The following is a 22,640-nucleotide window of genomic DNA, read 5'->3' as shown; positions in this document are numbered from 1 at the left end:
TACAAGTAGAATAATATAAACCGTTCACACATTATAATATAGTGACCTCATATAACAAATAATAAACGTATAATGTTATATATGTATGTATTTAATATAATTGTTTTTTTTTGACTTTTTTGGGCTTTAATTAAAATAATAATTTAATTTTTTATTTTGATATCTTCTCCATATAAAACAGAACCGAAATTCAACACTTTTTGTCATTAATTGTGAATGACAATTATTGGTAAATAAATAATTAGTTAAATTGTGAATGGTTAATTGCTATTTACAAAATCAGCTGTTGACCAACCTTGCTTTTGCGCTTTTTTATTGTGTACTCGGTTTTATTGTTTGTTGATGTATCGTCGGTTCTCATACTTGTTTATTATGTCTATCACAATTGAGTTGAACAAAAAGCAATTAGATCAGAAATTAAAAATTCATTATTTCCCAGCAAAAATAGATGGTGAGGGTGAAACTAACGCAGATGACTATTTTAATAATTATACAAAGCATGAACATGGGTGTCTAAGTAATGCTTTACGCGGTTTTCCTCTACAAGGAGAAGTTTCAACAGTACCGGATAATTTTAAGGCAGTAGTCTTACAAGAGACAAATAAACCGCTCGATGAAGACGCAGATCGAAAACTTCGTATAACAGGTTGCTTTGAAGACTTCACCTATTGGAATTACGATAAAATTCCTACGAAAGCAGATCCTTATAAACAAGTTCTACATATACTAGATATATCATCAGAGGTTAGTAAAAGTTAGATAAACAATCGAATTTGTTAATTAATGTTTAATTTTGAATTTACAGCTTTCAAAACCTATATCAGAAGCCGAAGTACAAGCTGAAATAAAAGCAAAAAAGGAAAAAAACTCTGCAAAAGAAAACTGTTAATACATTATTATAAAGTCTGATTCGTTTTTCTTTTTCATGTTGCAAAAATATTTTAACAAATTTGATTGTTTTTATTATAAATTATTTATTTTCAAATAAATTGTACAATTGAAAACTATGTGAGTATGTTAGATTAGATTCAGTCTGCATCGGCAAAACGATTATCCTCTAGACTTAAATTGCGCATGCTTCCTTGTGCATGTCTAACATCATTAGCATCATTCATTGGTCCTAAATCGGCATCATCATCATTGTCCTCATCAATACTATTCATATCGAAATCACTTTCTTCAGAAACGCTGTCATTAGAGTCTGGATGCAATGCTTGACAATCGCACATACGCAAATATAAAGCATCTACAACGCTAGCATCAGTTGGTACGAACCAACACTCAGTCCCAGCAGAATCACCTTCATCCGAAGCGTTACCTTCATCATCATCATTAGCATCTTGTTGATTCATTTGTTCGTTATTTAGATTAGCATGTCCGTTACCAGCTACATCTGCTTCATATGGTCCTGGCCAAATTAATTTGTGATTAAGTGTTAAATAAATACATTTCTTTGGATCTGATGCTTTCGCATGTACACCAATATGTTTCCATGGTATTGAAATGCCGTGAGGAGCGCTTACTGGTTGCCAAGATAGGCAACTGAAAAAAAAAACTTTTTTGTATATATAATAGTTTTTAACAATGCCAACATCATACCTCTCTCTGATATAAATTGTACCACTACCGATGATTTTAGTATCAATTTTCAACTGAACATTTTCTGATGTATACATCAGATCTTCTATTGGCAAAGATATTGGAGCTATTAAAACCATTTTTAAATATGTAATTTACTTTCAAAACAATATTTATAATGTTGGCCGGCGTTTTATGCTGCTCTTTACAGAAAAGTACTATTCACAATAGAAAGTCGAGCCGTTTGCAGACTTTGTTTTAGTCTTATTTGTGTTGCAATGACCAAATAGTAGTCAGAGAAGATATTATTAAACAAATTTTTGGCAATAACGATGATCACAAAAACCAAGTTATTTTATATCAAAAGTTTGAATCATAATAAATGGTATTTCTTGGATATGTCAACAAATCAATTTATCAATTATAATATAATTGCCCCTTTTATGGGAGTATTAAGGAAGTGTGCGAGTTAGGCTAAGTTGATGCTAAACCAAATGGGACTTTTCTTGGGATTTTTTGCACTGCACACATTTAGCCATTTTTTGAACACGTATCGACACATCACTACATTTTCGACACGTATCGACACATCACTACATTTTCGGCACAACTTAAAATTTTCTCATTTAGAACGCAACTTAGCCTAACTCGCACACGTCTTAAAACTGGTTTTAAGGTTCTTAAAATCAGTTTTAGGGTAATGTAAACACCCTAAATTGAGTTTTACCAAATTAATAAACAGACCTAGCTTACTAAAAGTATAAATATATCATGGTAGACGACTTTGAAATCAAGAAAACTCTTCAACTTTTATTTCTAAAAAATTGACAGAAAATATTATTAAATTATGCATTTATTTTACTACGCAATTGAATTTTTATACTCACAGTTTTTTATGTAAATAATAGCAAATATAACTTGCTACGTAATAATATAAAGCTTGTCGTTTCTAAAAGAACACAGAGGATATCTCTAATATGAATAACTATCATTAGACATATGGTAAACTTTAACTTGAAGAAGGTATAAATATAATAGGTCTGCTCCACGAACTACGAGTAGTAACTTTAAGTAACACTATGTAAACACAAGTGCGTTCTACCAGCAAATTTTTGAGTAAATGAGAGCATCTGAGAGAGCGTAACATCCCTGTTGAAATTTAAAAATGCTACACAGACTTTACTCGTATTTTATTTTAAGTAAAATTTGTGTGGATGTGTGAATCAGCTGTTTCGGTTTGAATTTAAATTTTTGTATTATTTATTTGGGTAGCACACCAGTGCTGTTTTATGGAACAGCTTTTACACAAAGCTGTTCCATTAAAATCTGTGTAAAGAGAGTAATTTAACACTTTATTTGTGTTACGCTCTCAGTTTGTACTTTACTTGTGTTTTTCAACGTGTAGTTCGTGGAACAGACCTTATATAACTTCCTTAGTTATTTCCTCTTTCTTAAATTTATTTTAAAATCTATGTTTATGCATATATGATATTAATGCTCTATCAGATAGAAACCGAAAGAAAGAGATGGTTCAGTAAATTTATGAATTTGTGAAAAATTGATAAAACCCCCTCTGAGAAATATTGAATTGTTTTAATAAAAACTTTTGAATGAAGAAATTATTTACATATTTTTATTTAGTTATTTTTATTCTAATTGCTGTGATTCCTTTTGAATCACATAAAATATTTACTCTTAATGTTTACATTTCAATGCATGACGAAAAGCTTATCTCTAACAGGGGGAATACCGTCACTGATAAAGAACACAGATGACACAGTTGCAATGTTTAAAGGTATATAAGCTCTTTCTAGATTCAAAAGAGTATAGTCAAGTTTTAGCAGCAACTTATCAAAATGAAGTTCTTACAATCGTTCGTATTTATTTCATTGGCAATTATGGCGGTTCTACAGTTTGCAGCAGCAGATCCTGCACCACAGCCACAAGTCTTCAAGCCACAACGTCCATACACTTTACCACCACAAAGACCAAAGCCACCAGTATTTGGACCCAGTCGGTTTTAGAAACTCGTTTTTTTTTAATTAAAAATAAACATATACACATATTGAACTTACTATGTATATATGTTTTGTGATATGTTTACATAAAAAACTATAATTGTAAAAAATATTTTAATAAAATAAAAAAAATCATTTATTTAAAAAATAAAATTTTATATTTTTATTAATATTTTATAAGATAAACATTTTTCATTTATTAGTCTTTTTGCAACTTGTCAGACACAGCTGCGGTGTCCGAGTGGTTAAGGAGATGGACTTGAAATCCATTGGGCTCTGCCCGCACAGGTTCGAATCCTGTCCGCAGCGGACATTTTTTTGTTTAAATAATTTTTTTTTTATTATATAAATTTTTTAATTTTGCATAATATATATAATTTATACGTTATTTATATAATTTATGCATAATTTATTTTAATTTGTTCATTTTAGCTATACTCGAAAGATGTAGTATTTGTTATTGTATTTTATTTGTCGAAACTATATAACTTTTTTTTTTATTTGTTTAAATATTTTTATTGTTTAAATTTATAAAAAAAACACAATTCGCTGCGAACAGGATTCGAACCTGTGCGGGCTTAGCCCAATGGATTTCAAGTCCATCTCCTTAACCACTCGGACATCGCAGCTCATATAAGTTGCCGATTAATTTATTTTCAATTAAAATCGATCATTTTAAAGTACTATATACTTTCTGAGTTGAACAAATTTGCTGATGTAGTTTTTCACATAATTTTTAAAGCTTTTAAAGCATATATTGAGTTTGGCTTTTAAAGTTTGCTCCATGTAGATTTGGAGAGACAAGATAACTGTGCATATTTTGGAATTTTTATTTTAATTGTAAATAAAATTAAAATATATCAGTAAAAACTGTATGTACAATAAATGTAATGCGTATAAAATTATATATATGTATAATGTATATATAACATATATAGATATATATGAAATTATATATGTATATATATGTAAAAGCTGCATGGATATATGTATCGTGCTATGGACATATGTTAGACACTAGAAGTAAGTTTTGTCTTAATGTTCATAAAATACATTATATTATAGAAACTAATAATAATTTATCTACAATTTTGTTAGTTTCTCAACTTTTAAAATGTGTAATTGAAAATCTCATTCAAATTTATCTTTTTATATTCCATTATATGACTACTAATATCACTTTCAAAATAAAAACAATTATATTATAAAGAGATTATAAATAAAATGCTTTAACAAAAACAAACAATAAAAATTTTTTACTATTTCTTTTTAATAAAGAAATATTTTTATTTAGATATTATTATTTAAAACACAATTTCAAAAATGTCGCCTTGGTCTTGTAAATGAAGGTTTTGATGGTCTCGGTGAAATCGGTCTAGGTTGTGGTCTGCCATTTCCATGTTTACTTCCCGTGTTAAACTTAGGTTCTGGTGCGGCTATTACCATATGTGAAATAATAGCAAAAAGCACCAGTGCTATAATAAAAATAGACTTGAATAGATGCATTGCGATACATTCGCTTTTACTTATAGATGTTGACTGATCAAGCTAAAGATCGCTAATTATTTTTATACAAAATTCACATTAAAAATGACCAAATATCATCGAGAACATCATATATTTTAATAAAAAAAATTCATATTAATAATATTAAATATAATTGAATAGGTCTGTTTTATTTCTTATCAGTATTGTGCTTCCCCTTCGTAAAAAGCAAACAAATATATATGTAATTCAGCTGGGAATAACTTTCGAAAAATTTCATTGGGTTTCTTTTAATTTATTTGTGGATTTTTGTTTAAGTTTACTTAAGGCTTTGAAAATATTAAATGCTTTGGAATGATATATTTTTTTACCTTCACTCAAGCCTTAAGCATTATGTGTAAAATATAATATATACATACATCTATAGAAATTCTATACAATATATTTTATTCATATTGCATTAATGTGTTTTGAAATGATATATATATTTTGAAGTATAATTTTAAACGTCTGCTAATTTCAATAGTAGTTAGAAGTTAATATAAATTTTTCTATTATAAAACTCTTCATAAGTATACTAAAAAACAGAACAATTATTAAATAGTAACTCTAAATAATTGTCAATAAAATTTATGTTTTTAATAAACTTTTAAATGGTTTATGGTTTACTTAATATACATTTATTTCGTTTTCCTTTTTTTTTATAATTATATCCATATTAATATTGATATTTAAAATTAATTTTTTATAACTACAATTTTTAAGTGATTTATTAAACATTTATTTTCATTAGAAAATAGAATAGAAAGTACTAATATAATTTTGAATATAATAATATTCATCACATTTATAATTATTAAAAGCACTACTCTAAAATAATTAAATTCTTCATTTTATTTCAATTGTAAAATATTATTAATAAAAATATCATTTTCACAAAAGTATACTTTTCTTTCAAAATCTTATAATGCTACAAACAATAAAGTTTTAAGTTTTAAAGTTTAGCACGGGATTTCAGGCCTATTGATTCAAGTACGCCACATGCTTCTAAATGTTTGAATAAATATTCCAGATACTCTTCACGATGTTTAATTAAATGAGCTGCATGCTGTGAGCGTTCCCAACGCTTAAATGTCACTTTTATATCTGCACGTTCCCAATTTTCTCGTACTGCACTATTAGATGACGGTGGACCGATTGGATCATTATCAGATACAAAGAACAAGGCAGGTTTTTTCAAAATAGTTGAGTGAAACATTTGACTGGATCGCATATAATGTATTGTTGCTTGGTTGTGGAATGTTTTCATATGATAACTGAAAAAGACATTTTAAAAACAATGTTTAATATAAATATATATAGGTATATAAATAATTCTTCAGACTTATTTACTTACAGCGTGTAATTTCGTAAAGCGCTCTGCATACGTGGATTTTTGGGGAATATTGATTTTGGTAGGCCAACAGGAATTTCGGTAATATCAGCAGCACTATCCCAGATTTGGCAAACGATGCGATTTAATACTTGAGAGTATCTAAAAGGAATAAGTAATTTTAATATATTTTTTAATTCTATTTGTTAGGAATATATTAGAAATTTATGGCTTATGGCCAAAAAAAGTACAGTAAAATAGTAAAAAAAAACTGTTAATTTTTTTGAGAAGTTTTTGTTAACACATTCTTAAGCATATATATATATATTTTTTTTTTTTTATTACCATTAATCTTTACTAAGTTAGGTACATAAAACATATGATATCACTGTTCAGTAAGAGACCATTTTGAAGGTCGTATAAAGCAGAAGATGGTTTTTAAATTAGCGTTGGGCACTTATCTGAGTGAGTTAAGGACATGATTAACATAAAGGTAAGCCATGCTTCTAAGTAGAGCCAAACAGCTGAAAATAAAGTGTTCCATTGTTACTTCTTCCTTTCACATCTCCATAACTTTCACAATATTCACTGGAAGAAACTCACAGCTTAAGAACCTAACTACTAAAACACAAGCCACTGCTTCAGATGTATTGTCTTGGTAGGCTGAGTTGTTACAGCCTATTGAAATCTGTTTGTAAAATCCCTTTGGGGATGGCAAACAGTACCCAGTCGTCGAGATTGAGGAGCAGCTTCGAGACATTCTTGGAACCTTGTACACTGAGTAAATCTGTTAATCTACTGGATACTATCAAGTGTTGGCTAAATTAGACTAAAGATTATACAAATATTTTCATTTGCCCAAGATCTGTTGTTCTCTTAAACAAAACTATTCCTCAATAATATTTTACCAGCGGCGATACGATTTTCAACATCGTTTTTGTCCGCAATCAAGGAAACATTAGTATCCAGTTTAGCAAAGTTATTGACCTACAGTTTTCTTCAGTGTTGTTGCGAAACGGAACCTTTATTATACGAACCCTGAAAACGGGTACCTAACATGCAAACTGGCAATCGCACGAATCTTTTGTCTTAGTACCATTGGGTTTACTAAATTGATGATTATCCGAATATATATAGTTATCGTGGTTTTAGTTATCACATATTTACTAAACTAAACCAGAAGTACTTATTAATGTCCCATACCTTTACTTTTAAGAAGCTGAGGATCAAGGGCAACAAAGATCAGATCAATACAATAAAAGGATTTTCAAAAACTAGATAACTTTATTATAATATAGACAATTGAAGTTTCCGATGATAATAGACACACCTTTGTTTTTTTATAAAAAATCTTTAACTAAATGGATAAATTCTGGTCAACTAGAGTCCTACTCTTATAACACTTATTACTCTCTTAAATAAATCTTATAACTCCCTTTAAGACACATATAGATTAAGCTTTTCTCACCTTTCCATATCACGTGACATTTGTAACATGATCTCACCAAATTGATAGGCACCAACAGAAAATCCATGTAACACAATGGGAGAATAAGTTTTATTATTTTCCAAAAATTTTAAAGTTTCAGCAGCAACAATCTAAAGTATGTAAAATAATATTATTAATAATTAAGTGTTGTGTATTGAGAAATAAATGACTAACCTGTGTGCCTTTTACTGGCCATAATAATTGCCAAGGTGTGATATGTACGACCATAACATCAAATCCCATATCCGTATATATTTGAGCATATTTTTTTAAATGTTTTTGTTTAGCCATAAGCCATGCCATCATCAATACCAATGGATTTCCAGTTGGTTTTTTGAATCTTAAAAAAAAAAGAAAATGTATGAAAATAAATCAAACAAGAAAATATATATTATATATCTAAAAATTTTGTTATTAATTTATAGCCAAAACTCTGTACATATTATATTACTCTTATTTTAAAATAAAATAAAAGTTATTAAAAGAATCTACGAAATTTATTAGTGAAAATAATTTAAGAAAAAAGATAGTTCTATTAAAAAAACGAAAGGATTCAAACAATTTCAGTGGTTTTACTTAGAGTTAATAATTGAAGTTGGATTATATTTGTTTTCGTTAACTCATAATATAACATAAAATCTCGAAATAAGTTTTGTTTTTTAAGAATGTTAACTTTTATTTCGTGCGTTATTTTTTAGTATAATTCTATACGTATTTCGGCAAATTCGCTTTTGCCTTCATCAGGAGGATTCCTAATATTAGGATTTTTGTTAGGTTGCAACTGTAATCTTGTCGATATTCGGGTTGACTTATGTTATCACTTAAGAAAGAAAGATAGTTGCATTAAAAAAACAAAAGGATTCAAAGCAATTTCAGTGGTTTTAATTAGAGTTAATAATTGAAGTTGGAAACAGAAAATTAGAGAACTTAAAATATTCAAATTGATATCAGATAGGAAATTTTAGACAAAAACCATCAAGTTTTCGGTTTATTTATTGAATTGGATTGCTTTATTAATATAAGAATATAGTAAAGAAGTTGTGCTCACCGCACGATTAAACGACAATCTCTCGCTCCAGTAGTAGACACCTCTCACTTTAGTACAATTATATGAAATATAATACCCAACGACTGTAGTCTGTAATGGTGCTATATTCAATTTAGTTAGACTATATAGAAAGTCGCTAACTACTTGACATTATTGGAAACTGTTCATTATAATATTTAATTAATAAGTTTAAGATATCTTACTAAGATAAGTTTGTCATATATTCGAAATTTTTCTTATTTTCACTGAAGCGTACCTCGGTTTTATGGTTTGGAAATGAATAAATGTTATTTATTTACCTAATTTTTATTTAGTTTACTTAAACAAAAAATATATGGATACATTAATTGATTTCAATTAATTTTTTTTACTTACTCTAGTGTATTTTGATCCACTTCACTCTTGAATTGTCCATTTGTATAGAGCGTCATATTTTTTGTAATTTCTTTGGTAGAAACATAACGTCGATTCTTCAGCGGTGCCATGGCGTTCTAATAATTGTCAAATTGAATTATTTTAATTATTTTGTTAGATTTCAGTTATAATATAATAATATATACAAATTAGACTGAGGTTAGATTGAGGGTAAGGTAAAAAAGTATATCAAAATAATTTAGGTTTTGTGGTTGATTGGAAATAATTAGCATGCACAGCAGACCATGTTAAGTTAATGACATCAGATTTTAAAGGTAAACTAAAACCCAAAAACTACCGCACGCAATTTTGTATACAAAATGTTAAATAAATAATAAAAAAAACAAATATTTTTTTATATTTTCGAAGAATTTAAAAACACCATTAAGAATCCATTGTTTTATATCTTAGTAATCTCTAATTTTAAATATATTATTATTCTTATAACTTGAAATAATATATTAAATATAAAATAATATAGTAAATATAAAATAATATATTAAATATATAATAATATATTAATTTATATATATTATTCTCAATAAGCCTATTTTAAAATATATACAATTTAAAGATTTTAATCATTTTTATGCGTACAGTAAAATAACATTTTTTTAATAATTCTAATAACTCAACTCTTTATACAAATAGCTGCTTGTCCCATATAGGTCACTAAGACTTTAAGAAGTATTGACCTATTGTGATATTTTTTCGACCCAAGTCGAACAAATCACATTTACGCGCTAAAGAGTACCTCTATCGTTTTACTTTTTATGCTATGTACTTTAGACTTCACCCCTTGTGACATAGTTTTTTCATTGAAGAACGTTTGGAGCAGCAGTGCATAGTTTAAAACAGTTTTTTAAGATATACTAAAGATACATTCATATTATTCGTAGTTCTTTTAAAAAAATACGATAATAATTAATTAAAATGATATATCGTTTTAGAACAATTTCCCTCTCGAAAAAATACAGAATAGTACACTAACGTTCTATATAATAAAATCTGGGTAAATATGATAATAATTTTTAGTTATATAAAAAATAATGAATATAGAACTCTGTATTAAATAAAATATCTCGTAAGACATATATCCTTTTTCTATTCAAATCGTACAATCAAAATATTAATTAACAAGTGACATTCTTCAATCATAAGATTATCTATAAAACCACTTATACATTTTATCTACCGACTTTAAAGTTTTTACTACCATTACTATCGTAAGCAATTGCAATCGCTTAATAAATTTTCCATTATACATATATATTAATACATATACATACAATAAATTAATTTTTTAAGAGTTATATATTTCTTATAGACAGATATTGTACTATTGCATTAAAGTCCATGAATCTAATTTATACTGCAGTTTACCTTAATTAATAAATATGGAGAAAAAATTGAAACTGGTCACCACTTAATAAAAAAACTTTAAATACTGAATACAATTTTGCAAATTTACTAGATCAGAGAACAGCTAAACCTAGAAACAGGTGTTTTCTTATGGGTTCAAAGGCTTACAATGATAAGAGTTAGCTGAGCGTATAATGATAGCGATAAAATGAGATAAGCTAGACGAAAACTTGAAGACATTTGTTTCGATAACAAATTGTGTAGACTAAATTATTTGTAAGTTACTGATAGGTCATCGTAATCCAAATTTATACCATTATTAATAAGTTTTAACGAGTGTGACGTCTGATAACTTAGTATTCGATTTCAAGGTTTCCATTTATCAGAAATATTTTGTTTTATTGGAACACAATTAATGCAATGAGAGTTAGCTTGCAAGTTATTCAAACAGATGGTATTCTAAAGAATTTTAAATAACTTACTATACTATTATATATTGTTCTTAGAAATTCATTTGTTTGAAATTAATAATATCCATTAAAACTATAATTTTAAAGAGAAAATTTAAGAATATATAGAAGTGAAATATCAATAAATTTTTTAGATTTACATATGTAGAACGACGTATGTTTTATACATCAAATAGTTACTTCTCAGTAATTTTTTTATCCTATAAAAGTTTTATATTCTTTATTATAATAATTATCACAAAAAATAATTAATAATAATTATTATATATATTATGATATATATTAAATATAAAGGGATCTTGATCAGGGACCGAAAATTATAATTATTTTAAAAATTTAAAAAAAAATGGTTTAAATATATATAAAGTGCTTTATATATTTTTCAAAAATAATTATTCTTATGCGACTTTTCTTTCCCAAGCACAAATAACTTTTATTTTTAAAAACACTACTATTATTTTTGAAAACAAAACATAACTGATACGTCGGGCGTTTTTATTTTGTAATTTTATACAAAATGTATGAAAGAGTTGGTTCGTACTCAGAGACCTATGAGTACGATTCTATAACATATTCTTTTCGTATGTGGATTGAATTTTGCACGATCAGTTGTGGGTTTGTAAATGTTTTAATTAATATTTATCGAACATATGTTAGGTATGTTATCGCTCTTACAGTTATGGTATGGTATCCTTCTTCAGCAGAACAGAATTGAGGTTGCTGGTGGGATATTTAACTGGTCAACATGGACTGCGCTATCATCTGAACAAAATAGGTCTGTCCAAAGAGATATATTGTTAACACTGCTTAGAAGCAGGGGAGACTTCTAATCACATTTTCTGTGACTGCCCAGCCTTGATCTGGGGCAGGAGGAGGTCACTGAGTCGAGAACTACTCTCCCCTTCTGACATTAGGAGATCCTTAAGGGCTGACATTCTGGCTTTCATTTGGAAGACAGAATAACAATATTGTTCTTCTTTACTGTAATTCATCATATCAGTGGAATAAAGTTTTGGTATTAATGACTTTGAATAATAAGTTTGGTAACCAAATGACATAATAACAAATCATAATAAAATAATGTATTCTATTGTGCGACATTGTTCTTCTTTAATGAAATTCATCATATTAACGGAATATAATTTTGATATTATTGATTTCGAATAAGTTTGGTAGCACAATAACGTAATAACAGTAGAATGTTTAGTATGTATCGTTTTATTTAACAAGTTAACAGTGTTCGAGTAACATAGTTAAAGTGCAAAGCGACATCAACAAAATTCAGTTCGAGTACATGCATTTGGTTATTGGCAGTTTATAGTAATACCATGTTATTGTGACTATCAAGCTTATTTCTTGCTATTCACTTCTTCCAGGAAACAGAAAACGACATAATTTCTGGAGCGACAAAATAAGTTAAGAAACCTAGCATCACAACACACAATTTTTACATATTTCTTCAAATTTTCAATATGGGCTACGCTTTATTAAACCATAAACGGAAGTACCTTCTGTAGTTTAAATTATGAGATATTGAATAGAAAGATAGTTGCAATAATATACAAAATTCTGAAAGTTTACAAGTCCGAATGTCGGATAATGAATAAAAGGCAAAATATTCAAGAAGAAGTAAGTTCTGTATTTTAGGTTAAATTGGGTTAACGTTGAGAAATATTTTTGAGGTTAGTTAATTTTAGTCTTTAAAAACATCTACACCATTATATCTTAAACTTTTTTGTGTTACACATCCCATTTAAGACTGTAAATAATATTAATTAAATATACACAAGGAGTGTTCGAGATCAGTCGAGTATAATCTCTTTTCGAAAAACAAACTTTATCTTTTATCTTTCCGATAAATAATCTTATTATTTTGCTCTTGCACTACTATGAGTTCATAAATGGTCAGACTTCCTGACCGTTGCTATTTCAAAGTTTACACTGTCAATGTTCCTGCAATTTCAAATTGCCCCTTTGTGGAATGTATTCCCCACGTTGAGGAACACTGATCTTCAGATCTTTTTAGAACAGTTCTCTTAATATCATAATAAAGTAGTAAAAGCAGAATGCTTAAAATAAATTTGTTCTTGGTTACATTCTTAAAAAAGAACTATTATAAATTTACTCTTCAGTATGCGAAAAATAATCCCTTAGCACCTTAACTAATACTTTTAAGGTGGTTAACTTTGTTTTTTTATGTCTGATTACTGACCACGAATAAGTTTAAAAATAATTGTATTTTTAAAATTAGGTGTATTTAACATTTTTTTTTAAAAAACAGTCACAGCTTATTAGGAATGAACCAGAATGCTAGATTCTAACATTTGAAAATTATATGCTATATTACTTACACGATAACAATTTTTAATCAATTTAATTAAATAATATAAAATCGTTGTTAAAATTGCAATATAAATTAAAGTTTCCATTTTTAATTAAGTTTTTTATTACAAAAGATTTTTTTATTTTCTTTTTTATGCACAATCCAATTACAAATCTAAACTTATTTAAATGACTAGAATTTTAGATAAAATGTATAAGAACTTGAAGCGATCATAAACATAAGTTCGAATCAGATTACTGCCTTACTCTTAATAAGCAAAGGGAAACCGGGTACGGTTCGTAATGCACTCAGAATCACTACTGAGTTTGATGACATAGCTTATAATATGTTAGTTCTATTGAAAACAGGGTACGACTTATCTTCAGTACAATACAACAAAAATTTTCGAATAGCATAACTATGCTACATCGGTTATTTAAGGAAGTAAAATATAGTTTTTAAAACTTATACTGAATAATTATGGAACACACACATAAATGTAAATATACTTTAAGAGTCTCAACACCCTGCAAAAAACTTTTTTAATATAATAAAAAAGCAGAAAGCTTTAGTAAATTGGTTATAATTTAAAATCTTCCGCACATATCACCTCATCTATGGTATAACATCAAGGTCTACGTAGTTGCGATTTTAGTGTGGCTTTTCAATACACATTTCAATAGACTGTAAATTAAGTAGAAACAAGGTTAGTCTTTGGGATCAAAAAAATGTTTTACTAAGTTCAAGTGCTCGATGTAAGATATGAAATTTCCACAGTAAAGCCGCGATCACCGCTTACAGAACAAGTGGATATGTCTATTTTTATCCAACACATTATATATACATAGGTATGCATATACACATGTCAGTCCCAAAATATTAAATTACAAACCTTCGTGTACGTCAATTTTATATTATATATCACTTTAATTAAGTATGCATTTGTAAGCGTGTCTGTATAATTCAAAAACGAAAGCTTTTTTCACAAAACGTGATCTTTATAGTTAACATAAATAAAAAAATAATCAAACTTTCAGTCTAATATTAGTACTCATCAGAACGAAGATACAAACTAGTTAGATACGTTTCACAAATTGAAATAAATGTTCCATGCAAAATCAATTAAATTAATAGATAATAAATAAATAATAAAATTTATGGAATAATAATATAATCACAGAAACGTGCTAGCATTAATAAAAGTATATAATTATTGTTGTGATGTTGTGAATCTCAAAACAAAACGATCCAAATATGACTTATAAAATAAAACATTTTATTGCTTGAAAGAAACTGAAGTATTGGAAAATGACTAACTAATATTATTTTCCTCGCAAAAATTATACCAATCCAAAGAGTTTTTATATCTACAGTGTATGTCAATGTTCTGTAATTTAAACGTAACAAACTATCAAAAACAATGACATAATGTATAGTGTAGAGTTTGTAGGTGTGTTTATACAGGGTCTTAATGCATAATACATCCTCATAATGCATTATAATATTTAGGCTATATAAGCTAATAACATAAATATTGAAGATGGTTCAAGAAACGTAAAAAAAAGTATGGGAGGGAGTATCTATTTTTAAAATAAAACGACATATATCAATTTAAACACAGTCTACCTTAAAAAAAAGAGCCTGTAGTATAAAATGAATCAAATTTGAAAAAACATAATTAAAAACAATATAACATTATAAGTAAGTATGAACTAAAGATTTGTATAATTGAACTCTTGCATTTCGGTTGAGATCGCTCTCGTACGGCGGCGATTTAACAAGTTAGGAGGTTTGATACTAAATAGCATTTTCAGCTTCGCCAAAGGTTCTAGGTGGTTTTACACCCTGAGTTATTTCTATATACGATAAAACAATGGGCCTAACCTAACAAAATCTGTGATTGTGGTAAAGGGATTTAAGATCTTTAAATGTACTTCATTTAATATTATTTTCTATATATATAGAAATCAATAGCTTTAAATTTTAATGCTTAGTACGATATATATTCTAATAGTACGGTTCCACTGGCTTCTTTAGACCAGTAACTTACTTGAAATTCAAGCAATCTCAAGTAAGTTAACTGGTCTAACGAAACCAGTGGAAACATACTATAAGCTTCGGTTTTGGAGTTTCATGCATCTTTACCTAAATGACACTTATAACTCTCATTCTCTACTTTCTAGTTCAACTGTTCGGAAAGAAATCGAAAAATATTATCAGTGAAAAAATAACAACAAACCTATTAATTAAAAGAACGCTTATAAAAAGGTATTCCAAAAAAATATAATTTCTATACTACACTGCATTTATAAAAGAGAAAAATTACTAATATTTAAAGCATGTAATGAAGCATTTAATTTCATAAAAAATATTTAAACGAACAAAAAGTAATATGTATTTTTATATAATAATTAAAATCAAATTAAATTATGGCACTAAGTCATTCTAAACGTTGTTTGTTATTACTGTTGTGAACTATAGTAATATTAAATGCTATATTTAAAAATTAATTGTAAAACATGTTATTAACATAATAAATAAAATACAATAAAAAACTAGCTTTTTTTTAGTAACATTTAATATAAACATTTAAAAATAAAAAAATAAAAAACAAGGAAGTTTTAATACAATTAATGTAAAATATACATCGACTGATTTGAAACATGTACTTTAAATCTAATTGTTTCAAGAAAAAAATCTTATATTTTTAATAATAAATAATGTACATTTAATTATTTATTTTACAATTTGTCTATTTTGTGAATAAAGAGCAATACCCTAACTAAAGGTTCTGTTTACTTGGGTCTTCAAAACAATAACTTATTAGACACATGGCGTAACATTTGAAATTAACAATTTATTTATGTAGATTAATTCTACTACATAAATTACATAGAAAGTAATTTTTTCCAATGTCACAATGTTGAACTTAGATTAGACATGTTTTCATGATATATTTGAATATATCGTGCCCATTGACCACTTATCTCTATGGAAACTAGCCGCCCTTATAACTAGTATTTTTTTTAGCAGTGTTGATATACATAAAATAATACCAATCTACTTTTTTCTATACATTTTGAATAATAGAGTAGTATCTGATTAATGCGTTGAATCAAGAATTTGTATTTTCTTATCTACATATGTAATAAAAATTTCCAAAAAAACTTTAGAAAAATAAATAACTTTCCAATTTCGACTATCCAGTCTTTTATATTAAAAAACAACTCCTGAAATATATTAATTATATATATAAATATGTAAATAACATTAATTTCATTTCAATTATATAAGAATGAGATTTTATATTAAAGACTATATAATAGAATGTTAACTCTATTATCAACAAATATCTGTAAACTACAATATATATAAGTATTGGCTTTATCAGGGTTTTTAAATTGCTGTAGACGTCATTGTCAGCTCGATAATGTGTTCTGTTTCCTTGGTATTAAGTCTTTGCTGCCATTTCAATATTTCAAACTGTTATATCTCCCAAAAAACACGTCCAACCATTTGATATAGTCAAAATTCTACATAACATCAAGAAATAGATAGAACTGTATGTTAATATTAATTTAATCACTGTTTTTATAGAGCACCAGGTTTTATTGTCAAGTCTATAAAGTATATTATGCTATTTTTCTTCGTCTAGTGCCTTTTGCTTCTACACATCAAACTTCTCTCTCCTAAGAGAACACTCACTATTTAACATTTTGTCAGAATTCAAAACATTTTCTTATTGTTTGACTCCATTCTTATAATATTCTGAGACTATTGTAAACTCTGCTCTTTAATGAACTTGCTGATATTCTAACCACTGTATGTCAAAGCGTTTTATTGTTCTTTATTTTAAAATAACCATTCATAATAAAATTTAGAACACAAATTACTGAATAAAATTTATTTTGTGTATATCTCTACTAATTCGGAAGATCAACTGAATCCTGCACTTCTGCTGAGCAGAGTCCACATTTTAGGCATATATAGGGCATAAACGAATACATGGCTATATACTGAACTATGTTGGATTAAAAAAGTTTTTACTACCTTCGTTTTAGTTGCTAAAAAATATAGATCAGATATAGTCAATCACAAGACTGTTATGAATGCAAAATATCCAAGTGGATACTGCAAGAGTATATATAACTGAAAGTCATTATTGATGTAGAAATTACAAATGATTCAGATTCAAGTTTACAATTTTTTTTCATATGTTACGAGTATCATATCATATGACCTCATAAAATCTCAAAATACGGATGCATTAACGAAAGAAGTACATAGGTGAATATCTCATATCAGATGAAAAATAAAACTCCGTAATGTAGTTTCAATACATTACAATTTATAGATGCAGTTGAACTTGAAGAAATTCTCTAAATCTATGAAGGAGGCACAAGAGAACTCTAGGTCACAGTGCAAGTCCCCTTCTAATAATAATAATAATAATATTATTTCATAAAGTTTTGATGCTAAAAAATTAAAAAAAATGCACTTTTAGTGCAATTTTCATTTTCGATTGCTAAATCTGTTTAATACTCGAGATTAATGTATAACACTCTAGATATTTTGCCAGAGTACGAAGATTACCCTGAAATTAACAGCTGTTTGATATGATTTGACATATAAAGTGTATTTGATTCGATATATGGATTTATGAAAATATAAATGTTTACTAACACGACTAAAAAAAATCTCTGAAAATGTTCGATTGGATTTGTCAGATCCAGAGTAAATTTAGATTGAATCTAGATTTATCAATCGAAAACGCTATGAAAAACCTGTAATATTAAATTTGATTTAGCGATGTGTGAAAGGTACTTGAGATGCGAGAAAGCCAAAACTAATTTTTTTTATTATCTCACCTTGAAAATAAAATATTTTTATATACTTTATAGGTGAATTCATATAAAAAGAAGACGTTTTGTAAAATTTTATTCATTGCATATATTTGTTTTAATTTATATAAAACTAATTGAATAAACTTAGGACAATAGAAAGACTTGGAAAAGAACAATTATTTAAGAGTATCTATTTTATGGATAGAATTTTGGACTAAAAGAAATTATTCTAGTAATTGTGGAATTAGAGAATCTTTAATCCACACTCATTATGTAGTATAGCATGGGATTTAATTTAACACTTTTATTTAAATATAAACATTTGCTTTTTTTTAGTCTCTTCATTGATTGCTTAATTAAACATTAAATAACCGAATACATATAAACATTATAATCACTATCGGTACTCAAATGCCTTACGAAGAAATACAATTATAATATATAAATATTTATTCAAATCAAATTTCATTTTCAGCAATTAAATATTTATCAATATTAAAAAATTATATTTATGTATCTGAATTCTCACAATAAAAATGCATTCATTTAAGTACCTAAAGTACAAAGTCCAAAGTATTCAAATGAGAGTAGAGTTCAATTAAATTTAAAAGGAAAAGAAAAAAACAGACATTTGATGCTACGAGTATTGCCACTGGCAAAGTGAAGATAGGCGTATATATATATATCAAAACATATATATTCTACATGTCATATATATATAAAATTATATACATATATATATTATAAATTTTGCGTGGTATGTGTATATTTCCATATCATAGGCACAACACGCAAAAAGAATTGAAAATAAACTTCATTATCAGGTTTATTTCATTTATCAATGTAACCGGCATTTCAAGATATTTATAAGTTTGAAAAATCTCTTTGGTAAAGATAGTGGTTATACTTTTAATAAAGATTGTATGATTAGAGAGAGAGAGAGAGAAAATATAAATTTTTTCTTAAGAACCAGGAAAGACTGCCAACAGAATTCTCACAGCCAAAAAATCTAATTTGTTATATCAAACCATTATTAATGACGATAAACAATATTACAACATAACAATGTTGCAAATTTCGACATTTATTACTGAGCAACACTGTTTTGACCAATGTGACCAGACACAATAAGCCTCGTCATTGTGACCAAATACAAATTAAAATTTTTCTCATTCGCAATATTTTGAATTACATTAAAAACAACAACAAATTCACATTTGATATGATGATGACTGCTTCCAAAAACTGCAGGGTCTACTACTCGAAGCCACTCATGTAGTTTACAACAGCAGCAACATGACTGCCTATATAACATGGACCTACGGATTATTTCATTTGAACGATGAATAATGAAAATGTAGTTTTGATCTAAACCAGTAAATTATTTATGTGCGGATACACAAGCTTTCTAATTTAGTTTTTTTTTGATATACCTATAAAGACCTTAGTTTTTTTGGATTGGAAAAATTTTATTTCTTGTAATATTTTAACAATTCATTACATATGTTTATTTTTAAATAATATACATATATATACACACTACATATTCATTTGTTTATAATTAAGCGTTCTACAATTATAATTTTTTTTCTTAAGCAGTTCTAAGGAACAACGTCAATGTTTTGGATTTAAAAAATCGATACAACATGTGTTGGGTGGGCTTATGAGATAGGGTGGTCATTGTGGTGTGATTTTTAAGGTATATAAAACAAATTAAGTGCAGGAAATTTAAAAGAAAATATATATATTATAGTATATACACATATTGCAATATATTAAATATTATAATATTAAAATATATTGTTTATTATAATATTACAATACATTGTTTATTATAATATAATATATATTATAATATTACAATATATTGTTTATTATAATTTAATATATATTATAATATGACAATACATTGTTTATTATAATATAATATATATTATAATATTACAATATAATGTTTATTATAATATATTGTTTTATTATAATATATTATTATATATTGTTTATTATAATATATTATATATTGTTTATTATAATATATTATATATTATATATTATTATATTATAATATATTTTATATTATTATTGTATTATAATATATTGTTTATTATACTATATAATATATTATAATATTACAATATATTATTTATTATAATACATTATATATTATTATATTATAATATATTATTATATATATATATGTACAGTATATATATTATAAATATATATATAAAATCTATATATTATAGGTAGTCCATAACAAAGAAACTGTTAGTAAATTGAAATAAAAGATTGTTAATATCGAAAACTACTTTACGGAACGTACAGTAAGAATTGCATAAATCGAATGGAATTATAAATAAATTAAAAGTACTTAATATTATTTTTAGTAAAGTATATAAATTGATCTTGTCTCTTACATGATGCACTAATCTTGAAGACTCAGATTGTAACGGTATCTGCAAGCTGGAAAAATTTCTCAGCTGTGGCTGTTGTTGGTGATTCACTTTTAGATTCAAATTACAAGAATTATAATTAAAGGCAATATTCCGTACTAAAGGTGCTTGTCGGCCACTTGCCGCTACCGATAAAATGAAAATATAAATTTTTATAGCTTTACAAAGGGTATTTGTGTATACCTAAAAAGTTCGCTTCAATTACTTTGATTATTAAAAATAAATTTTTTATTAGAAAAGTTTATATAAAAAACGATTGATAAGTCATATCGTTGTTTAATTTTGCTGCAATCGCCAAAAATGTAATCGATATACGTTCTGAATGCAGACAAAGCTAGCGAACTTTTTAGAACCATTACGTTTATGGGTTATTATTTAAGGGACTTGTTTTATTACCGCTCATAGACAAACCAATCGCTGCTGCTCCCACTGTCGTTGCAGTGCGTCCACCAGATGGCAAATTGATTTTTGGAGAGTAAAATTTCGGATGTGTTGATAGAGCAATTATTGGACTTTTCAAACGCATATAATTTACATTAATTACATTTGCTATACGATATATAGAAGCCATTGCAGAGACTAAAATCAGTAAAAATATATTAGATACGACGGAAATGTATGCACAATTTAAAAATTTATAATATATATCACACACAGGCAAAATTATTACAAATTATTTTAATAACTATATGCACAAATATCTATGCAGTTTGTTGGTTAGATATGAGAGGAGAGCGCACTGAGGTGACAAAAATGCATAACAAGGAAATACATCGCAAATAGAATTTTAAAATCTCTTAAGCACCATTCTAAACGTGCATCGTGCACTTTGGACTTTAGCAATAAGAAAGCCCAAAAAAAAATATTATTTTTCTACATGAATTATGGTCAATAATATATAAATCCTATTTGGTTTTAATAAAAAACATATATTCTCTGTATAGCCTGCGCTTGTTTGCACTCACATTATTATGTTTTTGTGCAGTAAAATTTTATTTTTTTGATTTTTAAAACTTTTGAACTGTGAAGCCGCGTAATAATTTACGTTTTGAATTAACAATAACAATATATTTAGAAATTATCTTTCTTTTCAAAACTTTCTGTAATATTAACACAAACACCACACGACAAATCAACCAACTCAGCTGAGCCCCTGAAACGAACTGACGAAAACAAACGACCAAAACGATAAACCAAGCGCTACCATATTTTTGAAACTAGTATGGAAACATACATTCGCTTAGGTCATAAAAGCGAATATCGTACAAAGAAAAAACAAAAACTATTCTGAATGATTAATTTCATTTACGTGATATTAACATTTACAGCATGCTGTTCAAGATATTATTTTATCATCATACTAGATGTATATCCCCAAGTTGCTCCAGAGTGCGTAATTACATTACACAGAAAAAATTATTTAATTAATAAATTTTTAAAAGTTTAACAATTAATTTAGAGTTTTATAAAAAAACAATATGGTTTAAGACAAAAGTTGACTTTTGTCAATTAGGCAGTTTTGTTTATTATAAACACTATTGAGGAAGATTTACCACACAACAATCTTTCATATAAATGAACTCATTATCAATAAATTAGCTAATTTAGCATAATGTTTACGTATTAATATATCAGATCGGTTGAGCGGGTTAGAAATCGATTTGGTATAAACAAAAAACAATGAGTTGTGTATGCATATGTATATCTTATTAATATATTAAGAAATTGGTAATAAATCTTTGTATTATTGATTTATCTAAATACAACTTCAATATTAAACAATG

The 22,640-nt window shown here is 26.9% G+C and overlaps 3 protein-coding genes and 2 non-coding genes across 6 annotated transcripts; 2 read left to right on the top strand and 3 right to left on the bottom strand.

The window, feature by feature from the left end:
- Nucleotides 1-297: 297 nt before the first annotated feature.
- On the top strand, nucleotides 298-996 carry LOC119677489. Its single transcript, XM_038088852.1, has 2 exons — nucleotides 298-744; nucleotides 806-996. Exons 1-2 carry the CDS (start codon nucleotides 343-345, stop codon nucleotides 887-889), a joined length of 486 nt encoding a protein of 161 aa, XP_037944780.1. The 5' UTR covers nucleotides 298-342; the 3' UTR covers nucleotides 890-996.
- On the bottom strand, nucleotides 982-1,731 carry LOC119677490 (methylosome subunit pICln-like). Its single transcript, XM_038088853.1, has 2 exons — nucleotides 1,600-1,731; nucleotides 982-1,542 (listed from the first exon to the last, which is right to left on the bottom strand). The coding sequence occupies exons 1-2, from the start codon at nucleotides 1,716-1,718 to the stop codon at nucleotides 1,029-1,031; spliced, it is 633 nt and encodes a 210-aa protein (XP_037944781.1). The 5' UTR covers nucleotides 1,719-1,731; the 3' UTR covers nucleotides 982-1,028.
- Nucleotides 1,732-3,823: 2,092 nt separating this feature from the next.
- On the top strand, nucleotides 3,824-3,905 carry Trnas-uga. Its single transcript has one exon. It is a non-coding gene; the product is annotated as a tRNA-Ser (tRNA).
- Nucleotides 3,906-4,143: 238 nt separating this feature from the next.
- Nucleotides 4,144-4,225, bottom strand: Trnas-uga. The gene has a single exon. It is a non-coding gene; the product is annotated as a tRNA-Ser (tRNA).
- A 1,721-nt stretch (nucleotides 4,226-5,946) lies between these two features.
- LOC119677488 lies at nucleotides 5,947-22,028 on the bottom strand. 2 transcript variants are annotated; one of them, XM_038088850.1, is made up of 8 exons: nucleotides 21,822-22,028; nucleotides 21,253-21,435; nucleotides 20,821-20,981; nucleotides 9,366-9,481; nucleotides 8,117-8,282; nucleotides 7,922-8,052; nucleotides 6,478-6,615; nucleotides 5,947-6,397 (listed from the first exon to the last, which is right to left on the bottom strand). In XM_038088850.1, the coding sequence occupies exons 2-8, from the start codon at nucleotides 21,425-21,427 to the stop codon at nucleotides 6,076-6,078; spliced, it is 1,209 nt and encodes a 402-aa protein (XP_037944778.1). In that variant the 5' UTR covers nucleotides 21,428-21,435; nucleotides 21,822-22,028; the 3' UTR covers nucleotides 5,947-6,075. The 2 variants fall into 2 exon arrangements, with proteins under 2 accessions (XP_037944778.1, XP_037944779.1); XM_038088851.1 differs by lacking the exons at nucleotides 20,821-20,981; nucleotides 21,253-21,435 and having other exon boundaries at nucleotides 5,988-6,397; nucleotides 21,822-21,839.
- Nucleotides 22,029-22,640: the final 612 nt, after the last annotated feature.

This window comes from Teleopsis dalmanni, chromosome 2 (assembly GCF_002237135.1).
Source record: "Teleopsis dalmanni isolate 2A chromosome 2, ASM223713v2, whole genome shotgun sequence".
Classification (NCBI taxonomy): domain Eukaryota; kingdom Metazoa; phylum Arthropoda; class Insecta; order Diptera; family Diopsidae; genus Teleopsis; species Teleopsis dalmanni.
This window is presented reverse-complemented; position numbering and strand designations above follow the sequence as displayed.